The 27,578-nt window shown below is 53.0% G+C and overlaps 10 protein-coding genes across 10 annotated transcripts; 3 read left to right on the forward strand and 7 right to left on the reverse strand.

Annotated features, from left to right (window-relative positions):
- Positions 1 to 351: 351 nt before the first annotated feature.
- J4E83_009235 (uncharacterized protein) lies at positions 352 to 2,924 on the reverse strand (the record flags this gene model as incomplete). The annotated part of the gene is made up of 2 exons (XM_049336124.1): positions 352 to 1,716; positions 1,782 to 2,924. The coding sequence occupies 2 exons, from the start codon at positions 2,922 to 2,924 to the stop codon at positions 352 to 354; spliced, it is 2,508 nt and encodes an 835-aa protein (XP_049184688.1).
- Positions 2,925 to 3,499: 575 nt separating this feature from the next.
- J4E83_009236 (uncharacterized protein) lies at positions 3,500 to 4,503 on the reverse strand (the record flags this gene model as incomplete). Its single annotated transcript, XM_049336125.1, has 3 exons — positions 3,500 to 3,589; positions 3,640 to 4,047; positions 4,222 to 4,503. The coding sequence occupies 3 exons, from the start codon at positions 4,501 to 4,503 to the stop codon at positions 3,500 to 3,502; spliced, it is 780 nt and encodes a 259-aa protein (XP_049184689.1).
- A 574-nt stretch (positions 4,504 to 5,077) lies between these two features.
- On the forward strand, positions 5,078 to 7,030 carry J4E83_009237 (uncharacterized protein; the record flags this gene model as incomplete). Its single annotated transcript, XM_049336126.1, has 4 exons — positions 5,078 to 5,149; positions 5,200 to 5,335; positions 5,388 to 6,493; positions 6,557 to 7,030. 4 exons carry the CDS (start codon positions 5,078 to 5,080, stop codon positions 7,028 to 7,030), a joined length of 1,788 nt encoding a protein of 595 aa, XP_049184690.1.
- Positions 7,031 to 7,308: 278 nt separating this feature from the next.
- J4E83_009238 (uncharacterized protein) lies at positions 7,309 to 8,379 on the reverse strand (the record flags this gene model as incomplete). The annotated part of the gene is made up of 1 exon (XM_049336127.1): positions 7,309 to 8,379. One exon carries the CDS (start codon positions 8,377 to 8,379, stop codon positions 7,309 to 7,311), a length of 1,071 nt encoding a protein of 356 aa, XP_049184691.1.
- Positions 8,380 to 10,452: 2,073 nt separating this feature from the next.
- Positions 10,453 to 13,281, reverse strand: J4E83_009239 (uncharacterized protein; the record flags this gene model as incomplete). Its single annotated transcript, XM_049336128.1, has 4 exons — positions 10,453 to 10,472; positions 10,531 to 10,708; positions 10,766 to 11,283; positions 11,334 to 13,281. 4 exons carry the CDS (start codon positions 13,279 to 13,281, stop codon positions 10,453 to 10,455), a joined length of 2,664 nt encoding a protein of 887 aa, XP_049184692.1.
- Positions 13,282 to 14,481: 1,200 nt separating this feature from the next.
- Positions 14,482 to 17,003, reverse strand: J4E83_009240 (uncharacterized protein; the record flags this gene model as incomplete). Its single annotated transcript, XM_049336129.1, has 2 exons — positions 14,482 to 14,527; positions 14,584 to 17,003. 2 exons carry the CDS (start codon positions 17,001 to 17,003, stop codon positions 14,482 to 14,484), a joined length of 2,466 nt encoding a protein of 821 aa, XP_049184693.1.
- Positions 17,004 to 17,275: 272 nt separating this feature from the next.
- J4E83_009241 (uncharacterized protein) lies at positions 17,276 to 19,028 on the forward strand (the record flags this gene model as incomplete). The annotated part of the gene is made up of 2 exons (XM_049336130.1): positions 17,276 to 17,944; positions 17,988 to 19,028. 2 exons carry the CDS (start codon positions 17,276 to 17,278, stop codon positions 19,026 to 19,028), a joined length of 1,710 nt encoding a protein of 569 aa, XP_049184694.1.
- Positions 19,029 to 21,429: 2,401 nt separating this feature from the next.
- J4E83_009242 (uncharacterized protein) lies at positions 21,430 to 21,642 on the forward strand (the record flags this gene model as incomplete). The annotated part of the gene is made up of 1 exon (XM_049336131.1): positions 21,430 to 21,642. One exon carries the CDS (start codon positions 21,430 to 21,432, stop codon positions 21,640 to 21,642), a length of 213 nt encoding a protein of 70 aa, XP_049184695.1.
- Positions 21,643 to 21,806: 164 nt separating this feature from the next.
- On the reverse strand, positions 21,807 to 22,394 carry J4E83_009243 (uncharacterized protein; the record flags this gene model as incomplete). The annotated part of the gene is made up of 1 exon (XM_049336132.1): positions 21,807 to 22,394. One exon carries the CDS (start codon positions 22,392 to 22,394, stop codon positions 21,807 to 21,809), a length of 588 nt encoding a protein of 195 aa, XP_049184696.1.
- A 2,543-nt stretch (positions 22,395 to 24,937) lies between these two features.
- Positions 24,938 to 27,431, reverse strand: J4E83_009244 (uncharacterized protein; the record flags this gene model as incomplete). The annotated part of the gene is made up of 3 exons (XM_049336133.1): positions 24,938 to 26,327; positions 26,376 to 26,978; positions 27,025 to 27,431. The coding sequence occupies 3 exons, from the start codon at positions 27,429 to 27,431 to the stop codon at positions 24,938 to 24,940; spliced, it is 2,400 nt and encodes a 799-aa protein (XP_049184697.1).
- Between the last annotated feature and the right edge of the window lie 147 nt (positions 27,432 to 27,578).

Below are 27,578 nucleotides of genomic sequence, written 5' to 3' on the forward strand. Positions count from 1 at the left end.
CGAAGCTTTATTAGTGGCGTCGTGATCCCGAACCCTCAGTCAGCCGCAGCCCGTGTGCCTCGATGTGATTGGCGGATGTGAATTTTGGAATCTCAACCCGGTTGCAGAGATGCGGAGTAAGTTTTACACGACAGATGAGACGAGCTGAATTGTTACACAGGTGGGGAGCCGGTCTGATAGCAGTGCAGTGAACTAGCCATGAAGCGAAGATGGTGTGGGGTCAGAGATTTGATGCATCGTTGCTATACGGGAAGTTTTTCAATCACGGTCCATCCGAGTTACTCCGCGAAGATGCTATTTGGGGTATCATTGTTCAAGTCAACTGCCTAATCAGACCGTCCGACTCTTCTCCTACTTCTCCAGCCCATCCAGGAAGCCTTGCATCACTCGAACAGCTGCGTCAACAACATTGGTCGTATCTGCCATGTCCATGTTTCCTTTGGGACTGCGCTTCTTCTTCATCACAACGCGGTCGAGATCTCCGAGGAGCGTTGCCACAACCATGAACCCGTCGCTGGTAGGCGACTTCCAGTCCGCCTGTTTGTGAACTTTCTCTCCGCTGGCGCTAAATCTTGCTTGTTCGGCGTCGATCTTTTCGCAAAGCTCATTGCATTGTAGCGTCAGACTGATGTAGTCGAATTCCAGACGGTCGAGAACGCGAGGAAGCTCTTCTGAATTGCGAAGCTCCTTGATGAACGACGAGATGTTCAGGTCGCCCGAACCCTGCGTCCGCGAAGAAACTTTACTGTGCTTGGCCATCTCCTCATCCATGCGATACCAAGTGCGCACTCCCGTTTCCCTCTGGTGGACATAGTCGCGGAGAATCTTCGTCATCGGAAGCGGTTCCAGCTCGCACGTCTTGTGGGTGGCTTTCCCAAAATCGCGGCGACTGTAAACGTCCTTGTCCGTCTTCCGAACTTTCTTGATGAACGTGGTTGAGTACCCGGCTACAAGCAACAAGCGCGAGTAAAATTCATCTGGTTTCGTGGGTATTGCGGTGGAGAAGATCTTCTTCGAATGCCGGTCCATGATGAGCTCAAGCTCCGGCCAGAGCCCGCTGATCCAGCCCCGTTTTTGGAAGCAGTTGTACAAATGGGCTATGGCGAAGACTTGCGGGCTGAGATTAGCAAAGCCGAGTCCCATTTCCTCGCGCAGCAAGAGATGGACCAGGGAGAGCTTCGCTCTCAGCGTCGGAATGGTGTTGCGCAAGAAGTCGCCATCCCGTGGCGGAAGAATGTACTGAGCGGCAGCCGCTTGACGCGCAGACTCATTGCCATGTTTTTCGATGACGTTCCTCACTTCGAGACCCACCGGCCACGGGTAGTCGTCCTGCAAACCGTAGAATAGATGGTCACGCGGCAACATCCGCATCTTAGCGTACCGGGCATGGGAGAATGGCCGTTCTAGGATCAGACCTCGGTGTGTATACCCTGAGTCTGTGACTTGCTGAAGTAGATGTGGGAACATGATTTTCCGGTCGTCCCAAGATGCGAACTGGGCTTCTTCATCCCTCGCCCGTCGTGACATTGGTATGTAATCCCTCAGCGAACGGTTTTGGTCTTTCGTTCGAATTCTGATCATCAACTCGGCGGCGAATATGAAAACCATTGAGATGAAGCCGAAAGAACCTAGCGAACCGTACGCGCGAGACAGAGCGTCTAATGATCCTGGTAGTAGTGGCATCTGGTACTGTTCCTCATGTGACCTTCTCGCTTGCTATACAATGGTCAGTAATCGGTGGGGATATGGATCAGACTTTTGGTAGACCAAGGAAGACTTACTGGTTCCAGTGCGGCTTCAAACAAGTAGTGTACAAGGAAGTCATAGTCCTCGTTTGAGTGCCGGTTTGCGACATCATCTTGGATGATCGACCGCGATGCGAAGAACAAATACTCTCCTGGTTGTGAACGTCGCTCCGCCTCGATCTTTCTGAGCGCTTTCGAGGTCTTGCCGAAGAAGTCATCGTCGTCGAGAGAGGGATCGAATGGCGGCAGCCCTTTCTCATGAGCTTCTTTTACCAAGACCTCTTCCTTGTGGCGTATGAGGTGGAATGCAGCTTCCGTCATGAGAGTAGCTCGGGTCTCATCCAAGTAATCTTCATTGTCGTCGGCCTTGTGAGTGTCGTTCCAGTCGGACTCCAGCTGCTCGACGATGATGTGCATATCGTCCGCCAGACAAGACTTCCTCAAAGCGATCTCTTCTTTGGCTTTCCTCTTCGCTTCGAGTTCAGCCTCCGCGTCTTGTTTCACCTTCATGTCGAGCTCAAATTTCCGAGCCAGTTGATCCAGCTTGTGACCTCGTGCTTCTCGCTCGGCCTCAGCAGCTGTGATTTCTTCGGCTATAGTCTCCTGACTATTATCAACAGCCTGCGATGCGGATTCGGGTACTGGAAGGAGAGATGGCGCTGATTTCGGTTCAGTCGCGATGTTGAATCGAAGTTGCGCAGGTGCTGCAGTCTCCGGTCGGCTGACCGCCTGCACTGCGATCTTCTTCTTTAGGATCGTGTGGCAGTGTTTCAACAGCCACAGGAAGTAGATGTGGCCATCGTCCGAAGCCGTCTTCGACAGTTCTTCCTGGGCATAGCGGTCGGCGTAGGCCTGGCGCGTTCTCACAGCCCGCTTGTAGGAGTACCAAACAAACTTGGGCATTGTCGAGGTCTCCTCATGGTCTGCGATATGGTTCGCCAAGTCGAGGATCTTTTCCGTCGAGATAACATAATTGGTCTTCGACGCGGTCGCTTGGTTGGTCGCTTGCTTTGCTTGCTTCCTCGCTTGGCCTTTCAGCCGTCTCGAGGGTTGCTGGGTTTCGGCTGGATCAGCGATGTCGTAGCCCCGCTTCTTCGCAGTGTCAATGAGCCAGAAGATGAAGCGCTTAGTATCAAGCTTGTACTGCTCGTACGAGCCCGCTGTTGATACCGTCGCCATGAGATGTTGCTTGAGCGGATTGTATATAGGGAATTACGGTTGTGGGGGAAGACTTTGTGGTATAAAGGTCGTGGTTGAGTCTGTGGGGAGCGTATAGAAGAAATGCGGTGAGCTAATGTGGAAATTCGTATCAGCTGCGTGGAAGTTGGCGAGCCAAGCCCTACTTGTAGAAAGGGAAACCCCGCAATGACGGAGGCCAGTTTGCTCGAGTAGTGAAACAGGTGGACATCGGCGTTATATAATGCGTTTGCCTGACGAATCACGAAGTGACTGGCTAGAGAAGTCTTGAGGAAGGCGCTTTCCGTCGCTTTATACCCTTGAATTAATTGCGTGGTTAGGTCAGACGCACTGAGCAAACGACACTGCGCAAACGACACTGCGGAGGCCAGCGCAAGCTCGACAATCAGAATAGGAATTGCTAGTAGTCGAGTAATGAAGAAACACTTGTGGAATTGGTACCAAATCGCTGAAAATCGTCTTTATAGTGGTATGAAGGAAGGCCTTCGAAGGCCTGAGCCGAGTATGGGCTCCCCCAGAATTCCAGATCTGTTCAACATCTGTCCGTGGGTATGACATCATTGTCGAATTGGAGAGTAAAGCGAAATCTGACCGACGAAGAACAGCGTCATTGCTAGGATAGCGACAGTACTGAACGTAACGGCAACCTTTTGGACGAGTCAGAACATTATGTAGAACGGATATCATACGAACGTACCTTGGTATTATCGTCCCACAGTGTTGGATGGTGCAGATGTGTGGTCGCCGACCAGACATGCAAAAACATTCCAACGACCATGCAGACAGTAGCGGACGTCAAAAACATCACTGGCATTTGCCATGTGACGATTTGTAGCAAGCTAGGTGTCCGACGTCCAGTCTTGGATGAGTGGCTCTTCTCGCCATTCGTCTTGGAAATGAGCTTTCGAATGTTGGCTAATCCATCGCGATGTGACGAAAGCCGGTGCAGTCGTACGGTCTGATCAGCAGCTGTAAGGATGCTGAAAAGCGACAATATGATACCGCAGTACCATGATGTGCGCACGGACCATGGCGATTCTTTCCCATTTGGCAAGATGTTCGGCCAGCTTCCGGTGGATGTGAGAACGCCAGCTAAAAGGGCGGCCTGTCATGTATTAGCATGTCGGATGCTATCAAGAGCGTTGATATTGACCGAGGAAAGCCAATGCAACGGACGGTGTCCGTCCTAGCCAAGCCACGATTCGGCGTGAAGCGTGCGCCATGTGGAAGGCACGGCGCCGAGTGCATTGACCACGAAAAGAGATGTTCGGAGACTTACCACAACGCCGACGAAGTTGAGCTCACTGAGCTTGTTGTCTCGCCATAACGTAGTGAGTTCGTCTTTTTCGTCTGCGTCTTCGGTGTTGAGCAATATCTCCAAGGGGTCATACGTGGTGGAGTCGGGAGCATAGATGCCACCACCAAAGAACTGTAGGACACTCGTCAAGGTCCATCTAGGGCCTTCGCTCTCCTGCCCTATCCTCTGATGCGCTGATCTTCCCAGGAGTGGAGTGCGCGAGCCGGACGTGCCTCTTTCCTCAGCATCGTTGTCGTACGTCATAGCTCCTGAAGCTCTCGTGGTTTCAGTGTTAGCTGGTCGCTGGTGTTATCGGACCGGATTCGGTGGGGTCCCTGAAGCTTTAAGAACACGAGGATAACATGGAGTGATGTTGTAGGTACGTGTCGCACGGTAGCATTCATCCGGTTTCTGTGGAGGGTAGGAGGTCGCGTGCCTAGCCGTGCAGCCGCTTGGTGACGTATTCTGGCGCGTGAGCTACGCCAGCCAACGCGATCTTCACAGTATCTACCATATTGCGCGAATAACACTAGGCTGAGATGCACGTTGCTACTGAAAGCACATCTGGAGATGCATCGAAATGGAGAATACCATGGGGAGGTTGGTCTCGCCGTCTGAGTGGCTGGGTGTCGGCACAACGGCTACCCCGCGACATCGGGAGGTTGACGCGCCCCACGTAGACACCCACGCGTTGAGATGCACTACATCTGTTGGCCATCGCGACTGGTTCGACCCACATACGGCTATGACGTGAACCACTATGCACCGCATCTCGCAATGCTAAAAACAACGAAACTTCACGACACCACGCCTCTTGTCATCAGGTAGAATCTCCAGAATGTCGCAAAAGAAAGACCTGTATGTCGGAACCGACAAGCACCGCTGGTGGAAAGAAGCGGTGGTATACCAGGTATGGACGACTCGCGGTTGTGCCGATGCAGATATTGACATGGCTATCAGATCTACCCTGCTTCATTTCTAGACAGCAATGGCGATGGTTGGGGCGACGTCCCTGGAATCACACAAAAGCTAGACTACTTGAAAGACCTCGGTGTTGATGTGATATGGGTATCGCCAATCTACAAGAGCCCACAAGGTAAGTCCTGAATGTTCAAAATGTATGCCATGCACATACTGACCTTTTGTAGCGGACATGGGGTACGACATTGCAGACTACGAGGATATCGACCCCAGCTATGGCACCTTAGCCGACGTTGACAACCTGATCAAAGAAGTCAAGAAGCGTGACATGAAACTCGTCATGGACCTCGTGGTTAATCATACATCGGAAGAGCATGCATGGTTTCTGGACTCGCGTTCATCAAAGCAATCTTCGAAACGCGACTGGTATATCTGGAAGCCTGCAAAATACGATGCTGAAGGAAATCGCGTACCTCCGAACAACTGGGCGCAGATTCTAGGAGAGGCCAACTCTGCGTGGACCTGGGACGAGAAGACTCAGGAGTACTACCTATCGCTCTTTACGCCCGAACAGCCGGATCTCAATTGGGAAAACCCCGATGTGCGCGCAGCCGTACATGACATTCTGCGCTTTTGGCTCGACAGGGGTGTCTCTGGATTCCGTATGGATGTCATCAACATGATATCGAAGGTTCAGACGTTCCCCGATGCGGCCGTTTCGGTCAAAGACAACAAGTACCAGCCTGGCGACAAGTATTACGTCAACGGCCCAAGACTACACGAGTGGTTGAAGGAACTTCGGCGTGACGTGCTCTCGAAGTACGATACGCTCACCGTCGGAGAGATGCCATTCGTCCGCGATGACGACGAGGTCATCAAAGTCGTTGGTGCCGAAAACGAAGAGCTGAACATGATCTTCGTTTTCGACTTGGTTGACATCGACAACGTACCCGGCGATTTCAAGTATACCCTACAACCATGGGATGCGCGGGATCTGAAGAAGATCGTGAACAGACTGCAGCGTCTGATGCTCGAGCGCGACGGCTGGAACTCGCTCTACGTGGAAAACCATGACCAGCCTCGGAGTGTAAGCAGGTTTACCGATGACAGCGACCAGTGGCGCGAGTATGGCGCAAAACTATTGTGCTTGATGCAGACTACTCTCGCCGGAACGTTGTACGTATACCAAGGCGAAGAGATTGGCATGCGCAACGTGCCCAAAGAGTGGAAACCCGAGGAGTACAAGGATATCGAAAGTATCAACTTCTTCAAGAAGTACCGCGACCTCTACCCCGGCAATGCTGAGAAGCAGGCCCTAGCAGCCAAGATCATGGTAAGTCCAGGCTGTAAGACAAGAAATGAGACATAAGCTGACTACCTATTTCCATCCACCCAGCAACGCAAAGCTCGCGACAGCGCCAGAACACCCATGCAATGGGACTCATCCGCCCAAGCCGGGTTCACCAGCGGAAAACCCTGGATGCGCGTCAATGACGACTATCCCAGCATCAACGCAGCAGCTCAACTCGCAAACCCCGAACCTTCACCCGGTATGCTCTCCGTGCGCGCATTCTGGAAGCGCGGTCTCGAGTGTCGCAAAGAGAACAAGGACGTATTCGTGTACGGTGATTTCGAAATGCTCGATATGGAAGATCAAAAGGTCGTTGCCTATCGGCGGTGGAGTGACAAGAATGCTTTCATCACTGTGCTGAATTTCAGTGGAGAGCAGATAGCGTGGGAGAAGATGGGTGATCTGAAAGTGAAGAAGTGGGTTGCTGGTAACTATGACGAGAGGCAGTTGGATGAGAAGGCGAAGAGTGGGAAGCTGGAGTTGAGGCCTTGGGAAGCTGTGCTGGGTATGTTGGAGTAAAGTCTGACTCTGTGGCAACGATGGAAAGCACTGTGTTGTTTCTGAGTGGTCTTTATCACCGCTGCCGCGGCCGTTTACCTCCGATCTGCATTTTATGCAAGCCACTGCTAGAGTTGCTTCATCTGAGTCAAGGAAACATAGAGATTCAAAGTAGAGTTGCAAAGGAGTAAAGGATTTAAGTAAAGTGATGAATTAAAAGTCATATCTCGAATCCTAACGTTCGTCCAATCCAGAGTCTAATGTACAAGAAGCATGCGTGATGCTTCAGCTACGACCGTTTAGTAGTGGGAGCCAGAGCCGGAGCCAGATCCAGAGCCGGAAGCACCGCCTCCAACAGAGCCAGAGGCACCGCCGGAAGCACCACCTCCAACTGAGCCTGAGCCACCAGCACCGGCACCACCGCCAACAGATCCAGAAGCACCGCCACCAACAGAGCCGCCAACACCGGCACCAGCGTTACCACCAGCACCGGCACCAACACCGGCACCGCCGTGAGCACCACCTCCAACAGAGCCACCGACACCAGCACCAGCGCCGCCGTTGGCACCACCTCCAACGGAGCCTCCTACACCTCCACCGACGGATCCAGATGCACCACCGCCGACACCAGCACCAACACCGCCGTTGGCACCACCGCCGACAGAGCCGTTTGCTCCACCACCGACTGAGCCACCGACGCCGGCACCAGCTCCTCCTCCAACACCAGCACCAGCGCCGCCGTGAGCACCTCCGCCAACGGAGCCACCGACACCAGCACCAGCTCCTCCTCCTACACCGGCACCAGCACCTCCGTGAGCGCCGCCGTTGGCACCTCCGTGAGCACCACCGCCGATTCCGCCCATGAGGCCGCCGAGGCCACCAAGTCCGCCCTTGCCAGCGCCGCCAAGTCCGCCCATGAGGCCACCGAAGCCGCCGAGTCCGCCCTTGCCAGCGCCGGCACCTCCAGCACCAGCAGCGCCGCCAATGCCGGGAATGGCAAGGCCACCACCGATGCCAGGGAGCTTGCCACCAGCAGAGCCACCGAGTCCAGGAAGCTTGCCGCCGCCGGGCATGAAGCCACCGATCATGCCACCGAGGCCGCCCTTGCCACCAGCAGAGCCACCGAGTCCAGGAAGACCGGCACCAATGCCGCCGCCGTAGCTGGGCTTTCCACCGCTGCCGCTGCTGGGAGTCTCATCGGAAGCACCAGAGTCGTAGCTGGGGCCTGAGCTGGAGCCAGATCCGTAGCTGGGAGAAGTTCCAGTGGTGATGGGAGCAGCTGGGGTGGTACCAGAGCCGGAGCCGTAGTTGGTAGGGAGAGCAGTAGCGATGCTAGCGATAGCAAGAACCTGAGCGATTTGGAACTTCATGTTTGCTGTTGTAGATTGATTGATATGTTTGACGAAAAGTCGAGTATTGGACGATTGGCGATATGAGATCGAGTAAAAATGTGATAGAAGTGAAGTGCTCTGCACAAACGATAGTAAGGACTAATAAAGTCGAGTATAGAGTAGTAACGAAAGTGTTGTTGGTTGCTGAAAGCGAAAGTGTGAAGTAGATGAGATCAAAGCTGATGCCTTTTTACTTTTGGCGCTGGGAACATGAGGTCTTATACTCGAGGGTTCTGAGTCGCATGGTAGACCTTCGTAGGTAGTAGACAGCCGTAGTCAGTGACCAGAGTGGCCCCTGAGCATGATGGTGGCGAGGCTCACAGTAGCTTCGTTTCGAAACATAGTGACTCTATTGAAAGAGTGATGAAGGGTTGTCTAGATTGTCGGTTTCACGCTATCTGCTGCGGGATCGACGGCAGGTAGACGGGAGATGCCTGAGCTGCGCAGGGTAGAGTGAGGGTAAAGCAGGTTAGAGTTGCGGGAGATGCCCCGATGTGCGCAGGGAGGGAAGGTTAGCCTGGCTTCTCCGCACCATGCGAATGTGCAGCCTTGCGGCCTTGAAACTAAAGTGGGTTGAGCTCGGGTCGTTCGAGGGGAAAATAGTAGCATTAGCGCATCCTTTATTCGTGATGTCGTCGAGTCGCACACCGATGTGGGTGGTAGCGCAAGCAGGAGTTCGTGAGGTCGGCTATCTTGGCTGCAGTTAGGTGGTGGAATCCGCCGTTCCAGGAGTGCCGCTAGGCTTGTTTCAGCCACCACAAGCACCATCGCGACTGACATCCGTCATCGTCCGCCTCTCCCAACGGAGATTCTCATCAGCAGCTGCGATAGTGAAGAGACGTCGCATCGAAAATAGCTACACTGCTTACCTCTGTCCAGGTACACCGCGGCAGCCGGCTAAATCGAACCGGCCTGTGCGCCATAGAGTTTGGAGTGGTACCTGAGCTTGCCGACCGACGACTTTGGCCTAGGACTGCCCGACTACTCAAGCTTTAATTGCGCATGAGCCTCTTCCTTACTAACTACCCGGCAACATTCGCATCGTCGTTTCTGGCACATCCCTTTTGGGGTTCGGAGACCCTGTCGTCCGTTGCAAACAAACAAATAAGTTTATGCTACGGTTCTGGATCCCTGGAGATCTGCCATCATACCCAGATGTGGCGATGCTTGGATGTTTCGCCAATCGCATTCCAGCTGCTAGGATTCGATTTCGTCCTTGAAAAGACTGGTGCTGATGACGAGATTTGTGACAACGTGACGAGATGGATTGGCCGGTCTATCGAACGCGGAACTTACCTTCGCGCGAAGCCGCGGACCTGCGTCGTGGGTGTCCCCTATTCTCGTTGCGAGTCGATTCCCAGCGGCGTCTCCACAGCGAAGAAGGCTATTCCATGCGTCCAGACAGTCGAAGTGGAGTCATAGTCACAGTGGCTCTTCGCTGTCGTGACTCGGCCTGGCAACGCCAACGCCAGCTTGCCTGACAGGCTGGAGCCGCACTTGCCAGTTCGGTACTTGTCGACAAGAAGACGACTACTCAGTATGTTTCAATGAGCCCACTTCTGTGCAAAGAGCTGCGCACAATGTTCTTGTTCACCGCCAGTGCTCAATGCGGCCAACTTGACATCCATTACCTAACGACGAGAAGCTACTCAACGGAATATGCTCTTACCGCCCAATGCAGTGCAGAGGTCTGACAACCAGCCTCGCACACCAGCATCTTGCAGTTAGAGTGCGCGAAGATCCCAATCGAACAACGCACTAGTCCAGGAAGACACCGATACCCTCATCACTGCTGTAGCCAAAGTCACGGAATCCCAGGTACCTGAACTATTGATTTGTATAGGCTTTGTTACCCGTGTGTGCTGTCAAACTTTGAGATCATCCTACGGGTATCGAAACACTAACTGCTCCATCAACGCCATCGCAAACCCAAAACAATCCAACAAAATCATCGTCTTCCATCGCACTGTATCCGTCCTATACCTCGCCATCAATGACGACACCCGGTTTAGCGGTGTCGCACTGATTGGTATAGTCTCCGTCTCTTTCTTTCTACTCAATGTCCTTGCTCCCTTCCACGGGCCAAGGACCTAGAGCCTTATAGAATCTACCGCGACTGCGCATACTTACTGAACCCCATGCCACTAGAAACAAAGACTGGTGTCTCTGCCTTCTTTGCTGTCCCGGAATTCTGCCAGCCGTGCTCGTTCACGGGGGCGCGTCTGGAAGGTGTGGTGACGGGAGTCTTCGGTCCCGGTGTGCTCGAGCCGGGGACATCATCGAAGCTGGGGGCGCCCCTTTTGCAGACCTAGAACGCATGTATGTTAGCGAGGCACTGAATAGATGTTGTATGGGATAATGTTACCTTGACATGAGAGCCGTGGAACCATTGCCCGTGTGCTTTGTCGAATTCACGCTCGCAGTGCCAGCACGTAATCCACTCTACCTTCGGCTTTGTCTGCTTCGACTGCTTGTAGCCAGTCAAACCGAGCTTGCCCAAAAGGCTTGTCTTCTTCGCGGGCGTCCATCTCGCGAAGTCATCGCACGCGTCGAGATGATCGCGGCAGGCATCCTGGCTATCTGTCACCAGGAACTGGTACTTGCAGGCACATGTATCTTTCGGGGGCTTCTCTGGGGTTGCCTTCGCTGGGGCGGGCGCGATTGTAGGCGCCTTGGTGGGTTGGACCACCTGCTCCTCAAGCCGGTCAAAAGTGTCATCAATGGCCTTGGCCAGCTCTTTGACGTCGGGATGAACCTCCAGAACTGCAGGAACGAACTTCCTCAAGAACTCCCACTGGTGATCGAACGTCCCTTCCAGCTCATACCGTCCACGACGTATCTTCATCGCAGTCTCAAGGTCGCCCAGGTGCTCCACAGGCCTGACTATCAATTCGTTAGTAGGGGTCTTTTGGTAGAGAATATATCGAGCTTACATTCAGAGTCGCTTCGCATTCTGGCCCTTATCTCCGGAAGGCGATCGTTCAAAGGCTTGCCCAACTTCTTCAGGACGGATGGCAGACACATGTTGACGTTTTCGATGATGCCGTAGACTGCATTCCACTCATTTGTCATGGAAAGGATTATCGCTTGCTGTGAATCGACAAGGACTTTCAGATCATCGGTGGAGGACGGTTGCTTGTTGAGCTTCGCCATGTCGAGGTCTTTACGCAATACTTCAAGCTCCTCATCCTTGCCAGAGATGGCAGCGGCGTGTTTTGTGTGAAGTGTGCCGATCTCTGATTCCTTGCCAGAGATGGCGATGGCGAGTTCGTAGTGTGCTTCCTGCAGCTCTGCGTCCTTGAGATTGATCGCGGTAACATGCTCGGCGCGTGAGTGTTCCAGCTTCTTAGCTTCATCGGCCTTTTGGTCCCTAGCCAGATCGAGCTCTTTGCGCAGCTCCTGTATTTGGGATTCATGGCGAGATACAATGTCGTCAAACTCCTTCTCCTTGTCGGCCACGTCAGCGATGTGCTTGGTGCGTGACTCTTCCAGCTCCTGGGCTTTGTCGTCCTTTTGCCGAGTGACCAAATCGAGCTGTTGACGAAGATCACGCATTGCGTCATCATGGCTAGATACAAGAGCGTCAAGCTCTTTGACTTTGTCGTTCTTTTGCAGCTCAACCGAATCGACATCTTCACGAAGCTTTTGCGTTTCGATTCCATGGCGAGTGATGATCGCAGTTTCAGACTGGTGTTTGGCTTCGAGCTGCCTGTCTTTAGCGGTGATGGCGACAACATGTTCGGCGCGTAATCTTTCTAGCTCCGCATCTTTGGCGTTAATTGTAGCAGCGAGATCGTTGCGCAAGCCTTCATCCTTCTTCTCTTTGGTCGAGAGAGCGACTTGATACTTCCTACGATGCTCCTGCATCTCCTTGCTCTTACGAGAAATAGCGTCCTTGTTTAGCTGTTGGAGTTCTCTCAGGTCCTTCTCCTTGTTGGAGACGACATCTGCGTGTTGCTCCTTGAGAGCCGAGATTTCATCTTTGAGCTGGCGAACGAGCTCATGGGCAGCGTCCAGATCGTGAGTCTTCTTCTCGAGATCTTCTTCACCGTTCAACTGCTCTTTGGCTGTATCCAACTTCGTCTGAAGTTGACGGCGCTCAGTCTCAAGGTCTGCACGTTCGCGCTCGGAGTCTCTCAGCTGGCGGTTGGCATCCTGAAGTTCTTCGTTGATACTTTCTGCGCGCTCGTCGGCATCTCGTGCGGACATACGCGTTCGCTCAATTTGAGTCTCGAGATTCGCCACTCTTCGAGAACTCTCGGTGAGGTTGAACTCAGCCTGTCGCAGGCCGTACCTACATTTGCGAAATGACTCTTCGATGTTTAACTTGTTGTCGGCCAGCTTTTGCAGTCGCGCCTCCAATTGTTGGCAGTCATCCTTTAGATCAGATGCTTCGGTCCGAGCGATGTCGAGCTCCGCGTTCTTGTGGCGAAGATCTTCCGACACGTCGTTGTGACCGGCCACAAGTGTACGGATCCGGGTGTCTTTAGTTGTATCGGACCGTGTAACAGACTCGTGTACTTGTTTGAGCTTGTCCAAGTTTGGAGTGTGTAGTGAATCGTAAGTTGAGGGGTTGGTGACGTCGAAGAAGAGAGAGTTGACGACGTCGTCCAATGCAGTAACCGACAGCGAGAGCTTCTTGTTTTCCAAGGCGAGCTGGATCTTCTCAAGCTTTTCTCGGTCCAGTTGAATCTTGCTATTATAAAGGCGACGACTGACATTGTTCCGGTTTATCCGGTGGAGATCTTTCCGCGACATCTTGGAGGCTTTCTTCCTCGCGTCTGACAGATCTACCATCTTCGAGAAGCTCCTGTAGAACTGCTTACAATCGGATAGAGACAGTGTCTGGGGTTTCTTCTTGCCAAAACACCAGACTAGCATTCCATGGAGAGATCCTACGACCCATGTGATGTCGATCGAGAAATCTGATGGGCGGTCCTTGCAGGAGTGGCGAGAAGGAAAGCAAAGGGAGTAGATGTAGATGATTAATGGGGCGAGTAGGGCAGAAAGTACGTGTATTCGCCTGAAATTTGGTTCATTGAGTCAGTGTACATCCTACACATGGTTCACACTTGGGTATTACTTACAGAAGGGCAATTCTGTCTTCAGAGGGATGCTTTTGCAGCTCCTCCTCGAAGATATTAATGTGGAGGACATGGCGAAACAACACGTCAGAGACATGGTGGGCGACGGAAAGATAGGACAGTACAATGAGGAGAAGAGCGTGGACCAGGAACATGGAATACATGATGGCGGTGGGGTGCGCGAAGCGCAAACAAAATGACTGAGTGTATCAAGAGTAATCAGGAGATGAGTGAAGTGTAGAAGTTCAAGATATGAGGAAAAGGTGGGTGTGTCCGGTGGTAGTGTTGAGGGAGGCAGAGTCGCTGGATCGCGACACCAAATTTGCTATCGCGGAACAAAGTATCGGCTGTGCGAAATAAGCGAGGCGGTGTTGCGTCATTGAATCAGGTGAGCTCGAGATCAGATGGAGGAGAAGTGAAAGTGGAAGTGAAAGAGCGCGCAGTTTGCGTTCGATCGGTGGCCCGCGCGAATTAGGCAGGAGCGACTGATGGTGACCGACCATCTTTACCGACAGGGCGCTGAACCTACGTCGCTGTGTTTAGCAAGACAATCTCGGCTTTCTCATTCGAAGCAGCCTGTAGAAGTAATGCTTGAATGTGGAATTGATGTTGAAAGAGTAAGAGACACTGGAGAACGAGGAAAACTGGACAGAGAAGCTCAAGGCATACAAACGCGAACAGGCTCATGTCATGGTGAACGCTCTTTTTTTACGCATAAGATATCACATACTCTCGCGTCAGCTGGAGAAATGCGTACCAAAATACATTTCCTTCCTTTGCCATGTCTGCCAATAGAGAGTCGTGTGCTCTCAAGGGTCACGCGAACTACAGAACTGCGAACGACGAGTAGATAGCATGTTTGAGCGTTTGCTGCGGTGAGCACAAGTACGATATGAACTGATGAATGATGTAGATGAAGTAACGTAAAATAGCTCTTGGTTCACTATGAAAAGGCCAAGTTTCTCCAAGAACTCGACCGAGAAGATGAATAAGTCTATCAAGGATTCGCTAATGCTAAACATGCGTCAACTGCAAGACCGACCCTAGACACCCATTAGTATCTGTCAACATGCATGAAATGAATCGAAAAAGAACTTACCGGCCCTCTTTCTGCCGCACGACATCGTCGATGACATCCCGGTCCAGCTGGGGAAACATGCCTGTCAGCGTCTCGACTACGACTTTGTGTTCCTGCCGTTGAATCCGCCTCGCTTCCTCTGCTTCAGCTGAAGCCTGTCGCGCTGCGGCGTCTTCAGCCGTCAACCTCTGCCTTTGCCGGTCTTCGTCATGCGACGGGCGTTGCTTCTCGCTCATGTTGCCGGGAAACTCTGTTGACGCACGTGGCGGTAATTGTGGTTTCTGGGCCGCTGCAGGTCCAGACGGATGGTTTGTGTCGTTGTCGGAGAAGATACGACCGATCGTGCTGAGCGGCCGTTGTATTGTTCGCAGTAGGCCTGCGACGGCTGCGTTCTCTTCCTCTGGCTGCTCCGCTTCGGACTTGCGATCCTTCAGACTTGTTGATCGTCGTGGCCCTGCGGTTTCTGCCTCCATTGAGTTTCTTTGTGTGAGCTCTGGTCGCAGCGGTGTTGTCTTTTCCGCTATATGGTGATAATGGGGTGATGGCATACGCTTGTGGCCAGGCGCAGTAGGGTGCAATAGTGCGGACGAAGATGAAGATTCGGCCTCTTCAGCTGCGTGGCGTTCGGCAATGGCGGAGACGGCCGCTTCGACATTCTTCTCGAAATCTTCATCGGTTACTGTCAATGATGTCTTGTCGAGACCCTCGATAAACTGGATGGCGCCCATTAATGATGATATGTAGTAGCCAGCTTCTCCCCCAAGCTTGTCCTGATTCCGGAACCGTAGAATGTATTGTACATTGGAGACGAGATGATCGGGGTTCGCTTGTAGTACTGTGTAAATGAGTAGTGGTACGAAAGCATCGGCTGATTGATCAGAGTTTGACGTTCTCAAAAACCCAAAAATGACCTTGCAGCAGTTCAAGATGCAGATGATCTTGTCCCTAGGCGCCCGGTAGCTTTTGATCTTCAATAGCTCCTGCTGGGCGAGATGCAAAAACTTGCGGCCCTTGTCGCCTACCGGTTTGATATCCAGATGCTCTTCGCTGACCCATTTGTATATGCGCACCTTCTGCGCTAAGACCTCATCCCGCTCTACATCCTCCTGGTGCTGGCCCCTACGGCCTGGTCCAGGCGGCTCCTGTCTCCGTCGACCCTTGCGTGGTGATGCTGGCTCTAGAGGCGGGATCGCAGGAGAAAATGTTTGTGTGTATAACCGGTTCATGACTAGCTTCTCCATGCCTTCTCTCGCGTTGTCGAACTCGGCGTCTGACACGGTCCGCCAAACTTCACACTGTGCCATCTTCTTGCTGATGAATTCGAGGAAGTCACCGATGATCTTGACTTGCTCATGTACCATCCATTGCTTCTTTCCAAACTCGAGCAGGAAAGAGCGCAGGAACTTGGCAACGGGGTCTGCTGTCCGGTGGCGTAGTTGTTCGAGGAAGCGGTGGAAGTCGAAGGGTAGGTCTGGTTCGGGCTCGGGTGCTGGCTGCGCTGGCTTGTACTTCGAGGCATGTGCGCTGGGCGATTGCGGTTCGGCGAAGGACGTGCCGGTGCCTACGCGATGTAGGGAGGAGGTGCGAGGAGGTGGTGATTGGAGCGGGGCGGTCGAGGCTGAATCGTCAGCCGGAATGGGTAGGGGCTTGTCGAGCGGCACGAGGCTTGATCTTCTCGGTGGGTACGGCGTCGACGGAGACTCCAGCATGGGGTTCGCAATTTCCAACCTAGGCGACATGATCTCATTCTCGCCAGGCCCACCGTCCCCTTGGAACTGATCCATGATGCTTTGTATCTCCTCCTGCGAGTTATCTACCGCGTCGCTTGTGCCGTCATGGTTCGTTCCATAGTCGTCGGCCGCGGCGTCTTCCGAATTTCTCCCGCTCGAACGTTCCTGCGACATTGGGGATGTGGTTCGGCTGGGCACGTTGCTGGTTGTGAGGTATTTGTCGTCTTTGGGCGGTGGAGGAGGAGGCGACGGTGATTGTATGGGCGCTTTCCCTGCTGATTTCTCGCTGAGCTCTGGCGGTGGTGTTGATGCTCGGTCCAGCGTTGTGTTCTCTGTCTTGGTGGTGAGCTCCTCTATCGGCGCAGTAGATGGCGCCTGCGCAGCTTCTGTGTCCTTCTCTTGGGGTTCCTCGAGACCTGTTGGGGCAGCATTCGTCTCCTCTGGTGTTTCAGGTGCTTTCTCTACCCCATCTGTCGGCTCTTCCTTGCCAGCATGCCCCTCGTCTTGGGCCTCGACATGGCTAGGCTGCCCCGCGTCCGTCGCCGTGTTCGCGTCATCCGTCGGTGCTTTAGACTCTGTAGGCTGCCCTACGGAAGGCGCGCTCTGGTTGCTCGTGGCTACATCGTGCTGGTCGTCCGCCTTGTCTAGCTCCCTTTCGGCGTGGCTGTCGTGGGCTGCATCGGGTTGCGGAGTTGCGTTCGGGGGAGACATAGACCGAGTGCGACGGGGGATTATGGATGGGTTGTGGGTGGTTGATCAAGCGTCCATGGGTCTGGAATAGAGCTCGCAACAGCTCTCACAGGGGGAATATAAGTCAAGTGCCTTGGTGATTGACGTCTGCTGCGCCTGCGTGTGTGAATCGTCCGCATGGTCTCCCGGCATCTAGAAGCCGAGTCTCCGAGCCACCGCCGCTAGCGCGTCAAGCAACTGCAGCCGTGCCACTGCCAACACCACACCTGCGTCGCCATCTCATCAGCCCAGCCATGTGCGGCATCTTCTTCTCGCTCAGTCGGACTGGACACGTGACACCTGACGCCAACACCCAGCATCTGCTCCGGAATAGAGGGCCAGACAGCACGGGGCAGCACCAGACCATCATCGAATCCAGCACCAAGGACGTCTCAACGCGTCTTCACGCGACTTTCCTGTCGACGGTTCTTGCTCTCCGCGGCAACGACATCGTTGAGCAGCCACTTAGGGATGATACGACCGGCTCCGTCTTCTGCTGGAACGGCGAGGCGTGGAGCGTTGCTGGACATGCAGTTGATGGTAATGACTCTAAGCTAGTCTTTTCCAAACTTCTGGACGCATGTACTGGAACGCGCGAGGCAGCTATGCGACGCGTAATCGAGCTGCTGTCAGTCGTGCGAGGCCCATATGCTCTCGTCTTTTACGATGCATCTCACAAACGCATCTACTACGGACGCGACTGCCTAGGAAGGCGATCGCTACTCCAAAAGTCTACCCCTGATGGCACCCTTGTACTCTCTAGCGTGTGCGATAATGCCTCTGGTGAGTCTTGGGCCGAGGTGGAAGCCGATGGTATCTATGTTGTAGACCTAGAGCTGGCAGACCCAACGTCAAACTCGTTCCCAGGAACGAGAGTTCCGCATTGCCGCTCAGATCAAGAGGAGGACTCTGACTTGTCTTTCGTAGGTAAGTCATCTGGCACACGACTTCTGCTAACAGATTCAGACTCTGCCGTTCCCAGTCATGAATCAGACTATAGACAGCAACTCTGCTTCACAAGATGCTGGGGCAGTAGAACAACTAAGGGCGTCGTTGGAAAGATCACTCCAACTGCGCGTTCAACACATACGTGAGGCGGTGACTGGCGAACCACAGACTGGAGTCCTGGGAGAAACACGCGTAGCCGTTCTTTTCTCTGGTGGTCTGGACTGCACAATTCTCGCGCGCATGTGTCACGACCTCCTACCACTAAGCGAACCTGTCGACCTGCTCAATGTCGCGTTTGAGAATCCTCGGATTCACTCCAAACTCGAGCCAGACGCCAGTCCCTACGAGCTCTGTCCCGACCGTATCACTGGACGATCATCCCTTGCAGAGCTGGTAGAGATCTGTCCTGGACGTGAGTGGCGCTTCGTCGAGGTCAACATACCCTACACCGAGACACAAGCTCATCGCAGCACCGTCATGGCATTGATGCATCCCCACAACACAGAAATGGATCTGTCCATATCATACGCACTTGCCTTCGCTTCCCGCGGAGTCGGCTTGTCGCACGTTGTGGGCAAGGCCAAAGCTGAGCCCTACTCCACTACCGCGCACGTACTCCTTTCAGGACTCGGTGCTGATGAGCTCTTCGGTGGGTACCAACGACACGCTACAGCATTTGCTCGGCGCGGGTACCCTGGCCTAATTGAAGAGCTGGAACTCGACTTCAGTCGTCTGGGAAAGAGAAACTTGGGTCGTGATGATCGCGTGATCAGCAACAGCAGTAGAGAAGTCCGATTTCCGTACCTCGACGAAGACTTCATCGCATTAGTCCTCCGTCTTCCGGTGACGTCCAAATGCGATTTCGGCCTGGAGCAAGTCACCGATAGCGAAGACCCTGCACAGCTGCTCGAACCCGGGAAGCGGGCACTTCGTTTGTTGGCATGGCACTTGGGCATGAAAAGAGTAGCTGCAGAGAAGAAGCGTGCGATACAATTCGGCGCTCGCACTGCCAAAATGGAGACGGGCAAGACGAAAGGCACCCATGTTCTAAATCATTAAGGTCAGTCACTCTTTTGTTCCCGTTTCCCTTTGGCTATGATTACAAACCGAGCAAGCGGTTGAGGCACCAATGCCTATCCTCGGGGCTTTCCTATTTAGCAATAGATAGGATATGCCCTACGCATTTGGTGCCTTTGATTCGACATAAAAAAAGGCAAGTCTGAGCCTATCGATATTCAACAAAATTTGACAATCTGCACTTTGTTTGTACTGACACGATAGACAGTATCTACGTCATTCAAATTCGGCCCACGACAGATCCATCCTTAGTCCTACATCTGCATGATATGTGGCCCAGTCCATCCTACATACAGCAAGAACAGAGAAGACAAATACCGTTCAATTACTGCCACCCCTCTCGCTCGAAGTTCCCAGCCGACGGCCCAGACACTCTCATGATAATCATTAAATATGCTTCTATTCTGAGGCAAGGGAGTCGGCAGATGCTATGATGAATTTACGGCTGGAACGACAGAGTTCCCCCTTTCAGACCAGGAGTCGAAAGAGTCGTGGTATAGCCGGTCGCGCTGCGGTGTTGTTGTGACCGCCTCCAGCATGATCTCCAGCGTTGTGACCGCCATGACCATGACCACCGTGGCCTGCAGCATCCAGGTCTTTTTCATCGGGTAAACGAATGTGGCTATCCATTTCAGTTGTCGTATGTGGCGGCATAGTAGTGGTGACCGTCATCAGCGGTTCGCCCATAGTCGCCACAGTGGTACCCATCGACACTAATCTCAAAGCGGAGGTTGCGATTACTAACGAAAGTAAGAACGCAATGAGGCAAAATACATTGGATGGTCGCATTCCAGCGGAACCGTTCTTGATCCGAGTGTTCTTGAAGCCTGCCCCGTCCACATCGTGAGGCCAAGGAGACGGATCATACGGCACGTTCGCTGATGTTCTCGGTAAATCTGACGGCCAGCACCACGGTCCGGCACTGTGCGTCTTAGATGAGATCATACAGATAGTATCGGGAGGACAACAGTACTCTTGACAGCACAGATCGCCTGCGTTACATGAACCATAAGTACTATCCTCCCGGAGGCAGCACTTTGATGGTTTATATTGACAGCCGTTACCACAAGGTTCCAATGGCTCACAGGATGAACGCTTGTTGAGGGATGAGGTCAAATTGCCCATGTCCGGGTTTTCTGCTCCACGTGGCATTGGTAGGGATTGGAGGCGCGTCGCGGGAAAGGCCTGTTCGGAACTACCAGCCACAAACTGGGCCAAGAACAACAGAGTGTGGAAGATTCCGGGAGCTTTGATCCTCACGCTACCGCTCTTTTGCGTACTCGGAACGGGAATAATTGGTGGAATAAAGGCGTGGCCCTCAATCTCCTCAGTGCCTTTATCATGCTTTTGCCAGCACATCGGACCGTTGAATCCATTGGCACAAACCGCACCTTCATCGCAGCACATGTTCCCACAGCAGTCTTGGTTCGCAGAGCAAAGCCCATGGGTGCCGCCTGGTGCAGCGCAACACTTGGAGGTGGATGCGTCGAAGCACACGCCATCACAAGCCGATGTTCCACCGGGACAGCATCCTGTCGCCATCGTGCCGTTGTGTAGCTGGACCTCGACACAGTTTTGGGTGATTTTGCAAATGCCCCTCTTGCCGCAGCATTGCTCTGTACTCGGATCGTAGCAACCTACGCTGCCGCACGGGGATTGGAGGGGCGGGCACTGGGATGTAGCGGAGAGATGTGCAGACGACATTGCTGCAAGGGCCCAGCTTGAATAGGCGGGGCCTTCAGTGGGTTGACCTTGTTTCGCCATGACGTGGGGTGAGCTGGTGGATGTAGGGGCATGGTGATGTGCATGGGAGTGCAACCGCGTCGGTGTTGGCTGGAAAGACTCAGAGAGTGTTTTAGTAGCATCTCCTAGCGAAGCGCAAAACAGGATAGGCAGAAGCAGAATGCTTGTATGGAACAACATGTCGATTTGAAAGTATCAGTAATACTGTGAGCAATAAGTACTGAACAAGCGTTGATCTTGGTAAGAGAAACGAAGGGATGTTGTGTTGCGACCTTCTCTGTCGATGCCACCACGTCAACTTCATGATTTGACATTGAATGGATTGCTCTTCAATGAATTTGAAGGGAACCCTCCTAGAGTAAAAACGCATTATGGTATGCAAACAGCACATGCCAGCGGTCTTCACATGCCAAAGTCGCCTAACGAAGATCAGTGGCGAATCACGTTGTTTGGAAGATTCCAGCCACACTTGCACCGCCACAATGACGCAACACCAGTCATTCGTATAGTAGTATATAGGCCCCTCACGCGCGCCTCCAACGTCTCTCATCTTCCACACCCAATCCCGAATAACTACCCAATCTCGAATCGAACACTCAAGTCCTTCACACTACAGACACCACCAAACTCAACCATCAAGATGCCCGTCCCAATGCCGTCCGCAACCTCGCAGTCCACCCCAGCGACCCAATCTTCAGCTGCTGCGCAGGCTCAGAACGACATACAGAACGCCGCTACACGAGCTCTAGCGAACGCGAACAACGGCGAGAAGACTCAGCAGGAGAAGGAAGCCGAAAAGCGGTACGAGGAAGCGATGGAGGAGGAATACGCAAAGCGTGAGGGCGGAGCTTAGGCTACGACCCGTGGACATACTGGTTATAAGAGGAGGGAAGAAGATATCACAGGCTCAGAACGATACCCAAACATAACAAAAGTCACACCCACATAATGAACAAAACATCACACAGTTCAATGCAATTCAATTTCCATTTCTTTTCATTTCATTCCACTCCCATCTCAATTCCCCTTCAGCGCCTTCATAACAACCTCCCTCGGCCTCTCCCCCATCGGAATCTCCAACGCAAGCTCATGCCCCCTCTCCGTCATCTTCCCCCACGTCTTCTGCAATATCTTAATAATCTTCTCCTCGTCATGTTCCTTCTCAAACGCCTCGAACTGGTCGTCCAGGAAAACAAGACACGCCACATCCTCCAACACCATCGTCTCCTCATTCACCTTGAGGTCTTCTTTGCGGATCAAACTGCCGACTGTCGACGCGTCTTCTTGGGTGTATCCGGCATCGAGGCAGATTTGCTCGACGAGCTCGGCTTGTCGTTTTTTTAGGAACGTGCGCCAGGCGTGGTAGCCGGGGCGCGTCATAGGGTAGCTGGCGCGAGGCACTTCCCAGCGGCGGAAGTGTTGGGCGCGGATGGCGAGGCGGAGGGGCTCGGAGGCGGAGGGGGCGCGCTTTTCGAGGTAGGAGGTGCATTTCTGCGCATAGTGCAGTTCGTAGGGGAGAGAGGTGTTGTTGATTGTGACTTTATTTGGGTCTTCCGCGTGGGCTGCGTCGATGGCGGTTAGGGCGCGCTCGAGGGGGGTCGACATTGTGATGGTGGATGCAGATGGTTCAGGGTGGCTCTGGGAGTTGGCAATGAGTTGTGCGGTGTTGCGATGCGTATGTTAGGGTGATGTAAGGCATTTCGTCGGGTGTCAGATTGGTTGATGGGCGCTGCGCAGAGATAGCGGCGGATGCCCCGCGTCAAGTGGGGTTGACCCTGCTTGCCCTGGCGATCCCCGGTCAGGACGCGTGCGCGTCGTGTTCATCTGTCTAGACACCTTCGTCATACACCTCTGCACTGTTGCCGACTATGCGAGATTGCTGCACACTAATCGCGTCTGTCTCGCCCTGCTTCTCAGCATGCATGAGGTACGTGGTGGCCTCAGCTAATTAGTCAGTGGCGACACCGCTGCTCCGCCTCCACTAACCTCGTAACTCAGGCCGCTCACCTTGTTTTTCAGCCTCATCAAGGATTGTTTATTAGCGAGCAGAGCTCCAGGTTTCGCCATGTCTCTATCAAGCGCTTACAAGGTGTCAACCAAATCCTCCATGCCAATCACTTGTCAGTTATATTATACTTCGATTCCATTCTGTTTTCGCTGCCATGGACGCAGACTGGAGATCCCCTGTTCAGCCTGATCATCTTGAGTCAGATGTGAAGCAAGACACAAATTATCCGCAATTCCTCGAAGATCAAGATGCTATGGACAACATGTTATGGGGGGATGTGGCCGTCTCTCCGACCAACCCGTGGTCCGACTCTCAGGATATTACTTATTTTGAGAGAGGCTCGATCATAGACTTGGGATGTGTATGCGACTTCCCGCCCCTCTACTGCGCACGGCACGACATAAATGGTGGTATGCCCGTAGACAACGACATGTCACTACGGTCGTTCGGTTCGGGACAGACAGCCACATATCCCGACAATTTCTTGGAATTGTCGGAATCCGTTCTTGGACCTCTTGAACAATCAGAAGGAATTCTCACTAGTCAACTTCCTTTTCAGGGACCATCTGAGATTGGGATGGCTTACGCGAATCTCGATATATCCACGAACGATCAAAGCAGTTCAGCCCATGCTTACCAGGATTTACAACACTCGTCAAAAGCACCTCAGCAACAACGGTCGCGACGTGCGAACATATCTCCAAGTAATAAGCGAATCTTAATGGCACGCTTCTTAAGGAATCCCTACCCTAAAGATGATGAATTGGACCAGCTGCACATGCGTACGGGTCTAGCTACAAAGTGTATCAAGACATGGTTCAGTAACTTCAGACATCGGCAAGCTTCTCGTGGTATGTTACCTTGTCTCTTGTTGCCCCCAGAATATGTTAAGAATGCTTTAAAAATACATGATGCATTGACTCACATGTGCTGTTAGGCTCTCCGATAAGTTCGTCTCCGCAGAAAACACGAGAGCGTGAAACATCAGAGACGCCATCGCAAACATCCACGTCCGTCTCAGCTGAGAGTCTAAGGAGGCTAGATCGAGCGTCGCCGGCCAACAGTACAAGTTCTCTCGAGCGATATCTTGCGACCCCTCTCACAGAAGAAGCCATACCTTCAGCTGCTATCAAGCCACTAATGGAGGCTTCCATCATAAATGGGCAAGATGCTGTCCGGGAACTGAGGAGGCTCAGGAGACAAGTAGACCTGGAGCGACGATTCAGGGCAGACGTGGAGCGACAGTTCAACGAGACCCTACAGCGAAAAAGGAGAACGACAAATGCTATCAGACCCACCTTGCGAAAGACCGGCGGGGCTGGTAGTGTAGCCGGGTCGGACAGCTCAATGGACTCTGGGAGCAGTGTGGGAAGCTGGACAAGTCAAAACTCTGCTGACTCCAGGGGTTCACGCAAAGGACGCAAGAGCTGGGTACAGGCGCCGAACCACATTGCCGCAGCCTCGCCAAGTTCCAAAGACCCTCCGCCCTTCGACATTCCCATTGCAGGAACTTACACTATGACTACCCAGCCTCCAAACCTTCCGTGGTACTGCACGACGCCGGAATGCAACAAGTCTTTCAGATACCGATCTGAATGGGACCGTCACGAGGTAGCCGTGCATCACTGGCCATATCATTGGGTATGCAATTTGGGAGATGAGACTTCCTCAGTCCACAAGGATGCCGATTCACGCATCTTTTACCGCCAAGATCAGCTCACGAAACACATCAAGACTCTGCATCCAGAGGCAGAAGTCACTGGAGATTCGACTTCCGACTTGAGAAGGGATAATCCTGACTTCAATCCTGAATCTTTGAGGTGCGGGTTCTGCAATCAGGTTCTTCGCGATTGGGAGGAAAGACAAACTCATTTTGCTGCCCATATGCAAGGAGGGATGCCGAAGTCTTCATGGTTGTGGTACTTGAAGCAAGAAGTATCGGTCACGACTAAGGACAGGAAGTCCAGGAATGAGCTGGTGTTTCCATCGTGAGATTACGGGCAATGGTAGCGAGGTAGGCTGTTAATGGATTTATGCAAGTCACTCAGATCTGCCTTTCGCAAATCCCTCCTCATATATATCTTTTAATCAGATGCATCGTATCATGTTCGATAAAGTGTACATTGCAATGTTACTTCTATCAACCCCAATTCCCTTGCGACGGATCCTGCGTCCATGAATTGCTATGCTGCTGCTGTAAAGACGGTACTTGGAAGTAACTGTTTGGATCTTGTTGTTGTTGCTGTTGCTGATCCTGTTGCGCCCACCCATTGCTATCCTGTCCTGATATCGATGATGCACCAGGACTATGACCCTGTCCATGATGCGGCGCCGGTAAGCTCGGACCATACACCATCGCTCTTCTCTTCTGGCCTCCGGAAGGTTGTGGCAACTCCGGTACCGGCTGAGGTGACGGTGTAGCCCACGTTTGCTGACCGGGGCTCGCATCGAAGGTCATACCGTGTGGTTGCGGGCTATGGCCGGACCCGTCGTACGAAGTGCCAGTGTAAGACATTGAGCTAGCGAAAGGACTTGATTGCGGGAAGAGACTGGGAGGTGTTGTTGGACCTCCAGGATACATCAGGTTTGGCGCTTGCGGCGACACGGACGGCATTGGTAACCATTGTGGAGGATAATCAACGGGTGGCGGAAGTTGCTGTACTGGAGGTGAAGTGTGTGGTGATGTCTGCTGGCGTTGGTAGAGCTGTGCGGAGAGGGCGGCCGACTCTCGTTGGAAGCGGTCGCGCCAGTGGGTAAAGCCGAATCTCAATCCAAATTTGGACAGCACTGATGTGTAGTCGTGGATAGCATTTATCGCCCGATTTGTAGGATCCAACGGCGAAGTCTGCCCCTCTGGCAGCAGTGGCGACGGGAAAGGTGGTGCACTGATCTGCGCGGGTGGTGCGAGCGGATCTTCCGATTCTGTTTGAGGGGCCAGTGGGGTTGGTGGTACTGGCGGTCTTGGGTCAAGAATCATTTCCATGTTGCGTGACAGAACATCGACAAACTGTCGACCTGTCATATACGCACGCATGGCGTCATAGAAGGTGACCGGAGGTTTGACTGTGTGAGACGGCTTATCCAATACGGCCAAGAGGTTTGTAGCATACGCGATGCAATGTTCAAAGATCAGCCGTTGCGCATACTCGTGGATGTGGGGTATCCGCGGGCTTGGTGAGAGAATGTAAACATAGCTGTAAAGAAGCTCGAGTTCGAAGAAGGACTTTACGGCGGGTAAAGTGCTCTGTGGCATATCCTGAAACCACTCCGACATCCTGTTATACTGCTTCCAGATGTATTGGTAGGGTTCTTGCCAAGGCTCGCGACCAGATTGGAAGAGGTCCATATACCACTCGGATTGTATCTCTCGTATCCTGAAGAGATCAACAGCGGTGTCGAAAGACTGTTGGAAGACTTGGGATGTAGGTGAGGCAAACTTTGGTGATACTGAGGCGTTGTAAAATGGAAAGCCGACGTGTGCAGCCTCGTCTGAGAACGAAAAGGCGCGAGTCTGGACGAGCGATGTTGATCTACCATACAGTTAGTAAGGAAGAGGGGAATGTGGACTACTACCTTACCTGTCCAGAGAGTATACGCACCAGTATACTCTTCTTCTTATCTCGAGCTTCGCTCTTGACATTGCAACATTCTTAGAAGGATCTTGATGTATACCAAGATCGACCATCGCTCTCGAAGCCGCGCCCACTAATGTCCAACTATCGAAGTGATGGGGGTCCATAGTAGCGTAGATAGTCCAGAGTATCAAAGCTTGAATGCTAGAAACATAGCCCGGATGTAACACGTCTTCGGCATTTTCTAGCGCAGCATTCATGTGGCCGACGGCATCAGAGTAGTGGGTGTCACCTCTCGATTCGGACTGGGAGAGACATGCGATGGCCAAAACCATGCGCACGCTCCACCGATCCCAAGGTTTTGCATTGTCGCCTTGCTGGTAGACGGCATCCACGGAGGAGTAGAGAGTAGCCTCCTCGAAGACTGGCCAAAGAGTGAAGATGTTGTTCAAGTAGTGCTGAATCAGTGGCGTCGCTGCATATTTTGGGGGCAGTGCTTTGATCAAGTCTGCAGGTAGTGGCTCCTTTGCGCTCGCAGATCGTATCAGTCGGGCGTACGACATCTCTGTTGTGAAGCCATAGAAGTCTCTCGCAGTAGCATTCACAGCACTTGAAGAGTTAGTGTAGTACATCAAAGTGGACGTATTGCACTCACAGAAGACCGAAATCTGACACCAGGTCATCAATCTCTGATGCTTCCTTCCGCCGTGCAGCTCTTTTGCTGATGGGTCTAGTTGCTTTTACGGTATCGACAGAGGCTCTACGCGGGGTCGAGTTTTCAGACATGTCTAGCATTAGAACGCCTGAAGACTTCCGCCTCGCCCGTGCTTCCTGGATCTTCTTCTCGAGCTTCTCGACTCTGGATTCCAATGTAGCAACATAGCTCCGTTCTTTTCCGCGCGCAAACTGATCGTTGGTGCTCGAGCACTCAGAGGCCCGATTAGACTTTTCACAGGCGGTGCATGCGGGCAGCTTTCCATCGCACTTGACTTTTGCGGCTCGACATCGCGAACAAGCAGCCACGGGTCGGCTCACCCGGAGCAGCGGCGTTTCCAGCACCATGTTCCTTCTATCTTAGGACAAGTAAGTATGCATCGCGTGGTCACCTGACGCTGGGCGGATTACAGTGCGGAAGGGTTCAGACGAGGACTGGCATAAAAAGGGAAAGCGGAATCAAATGAAATGGCACTAGGCACGAAGTATGAGTAT

This window comes from Alternaria metachromatica (genome assembly GCF_023757995.1).
Source record: "Alternaria metachromatica strain BMP 0045 chromosome Unknown scaffold_31, whole genome shotgun sequence".
Lineage (NCBI taxonomy): Eukaryota > Fungi > Ascomycota > Dothideomycetes > Pleosporales > Pleosporaceae > Alternaria > Alternaria metachromatica.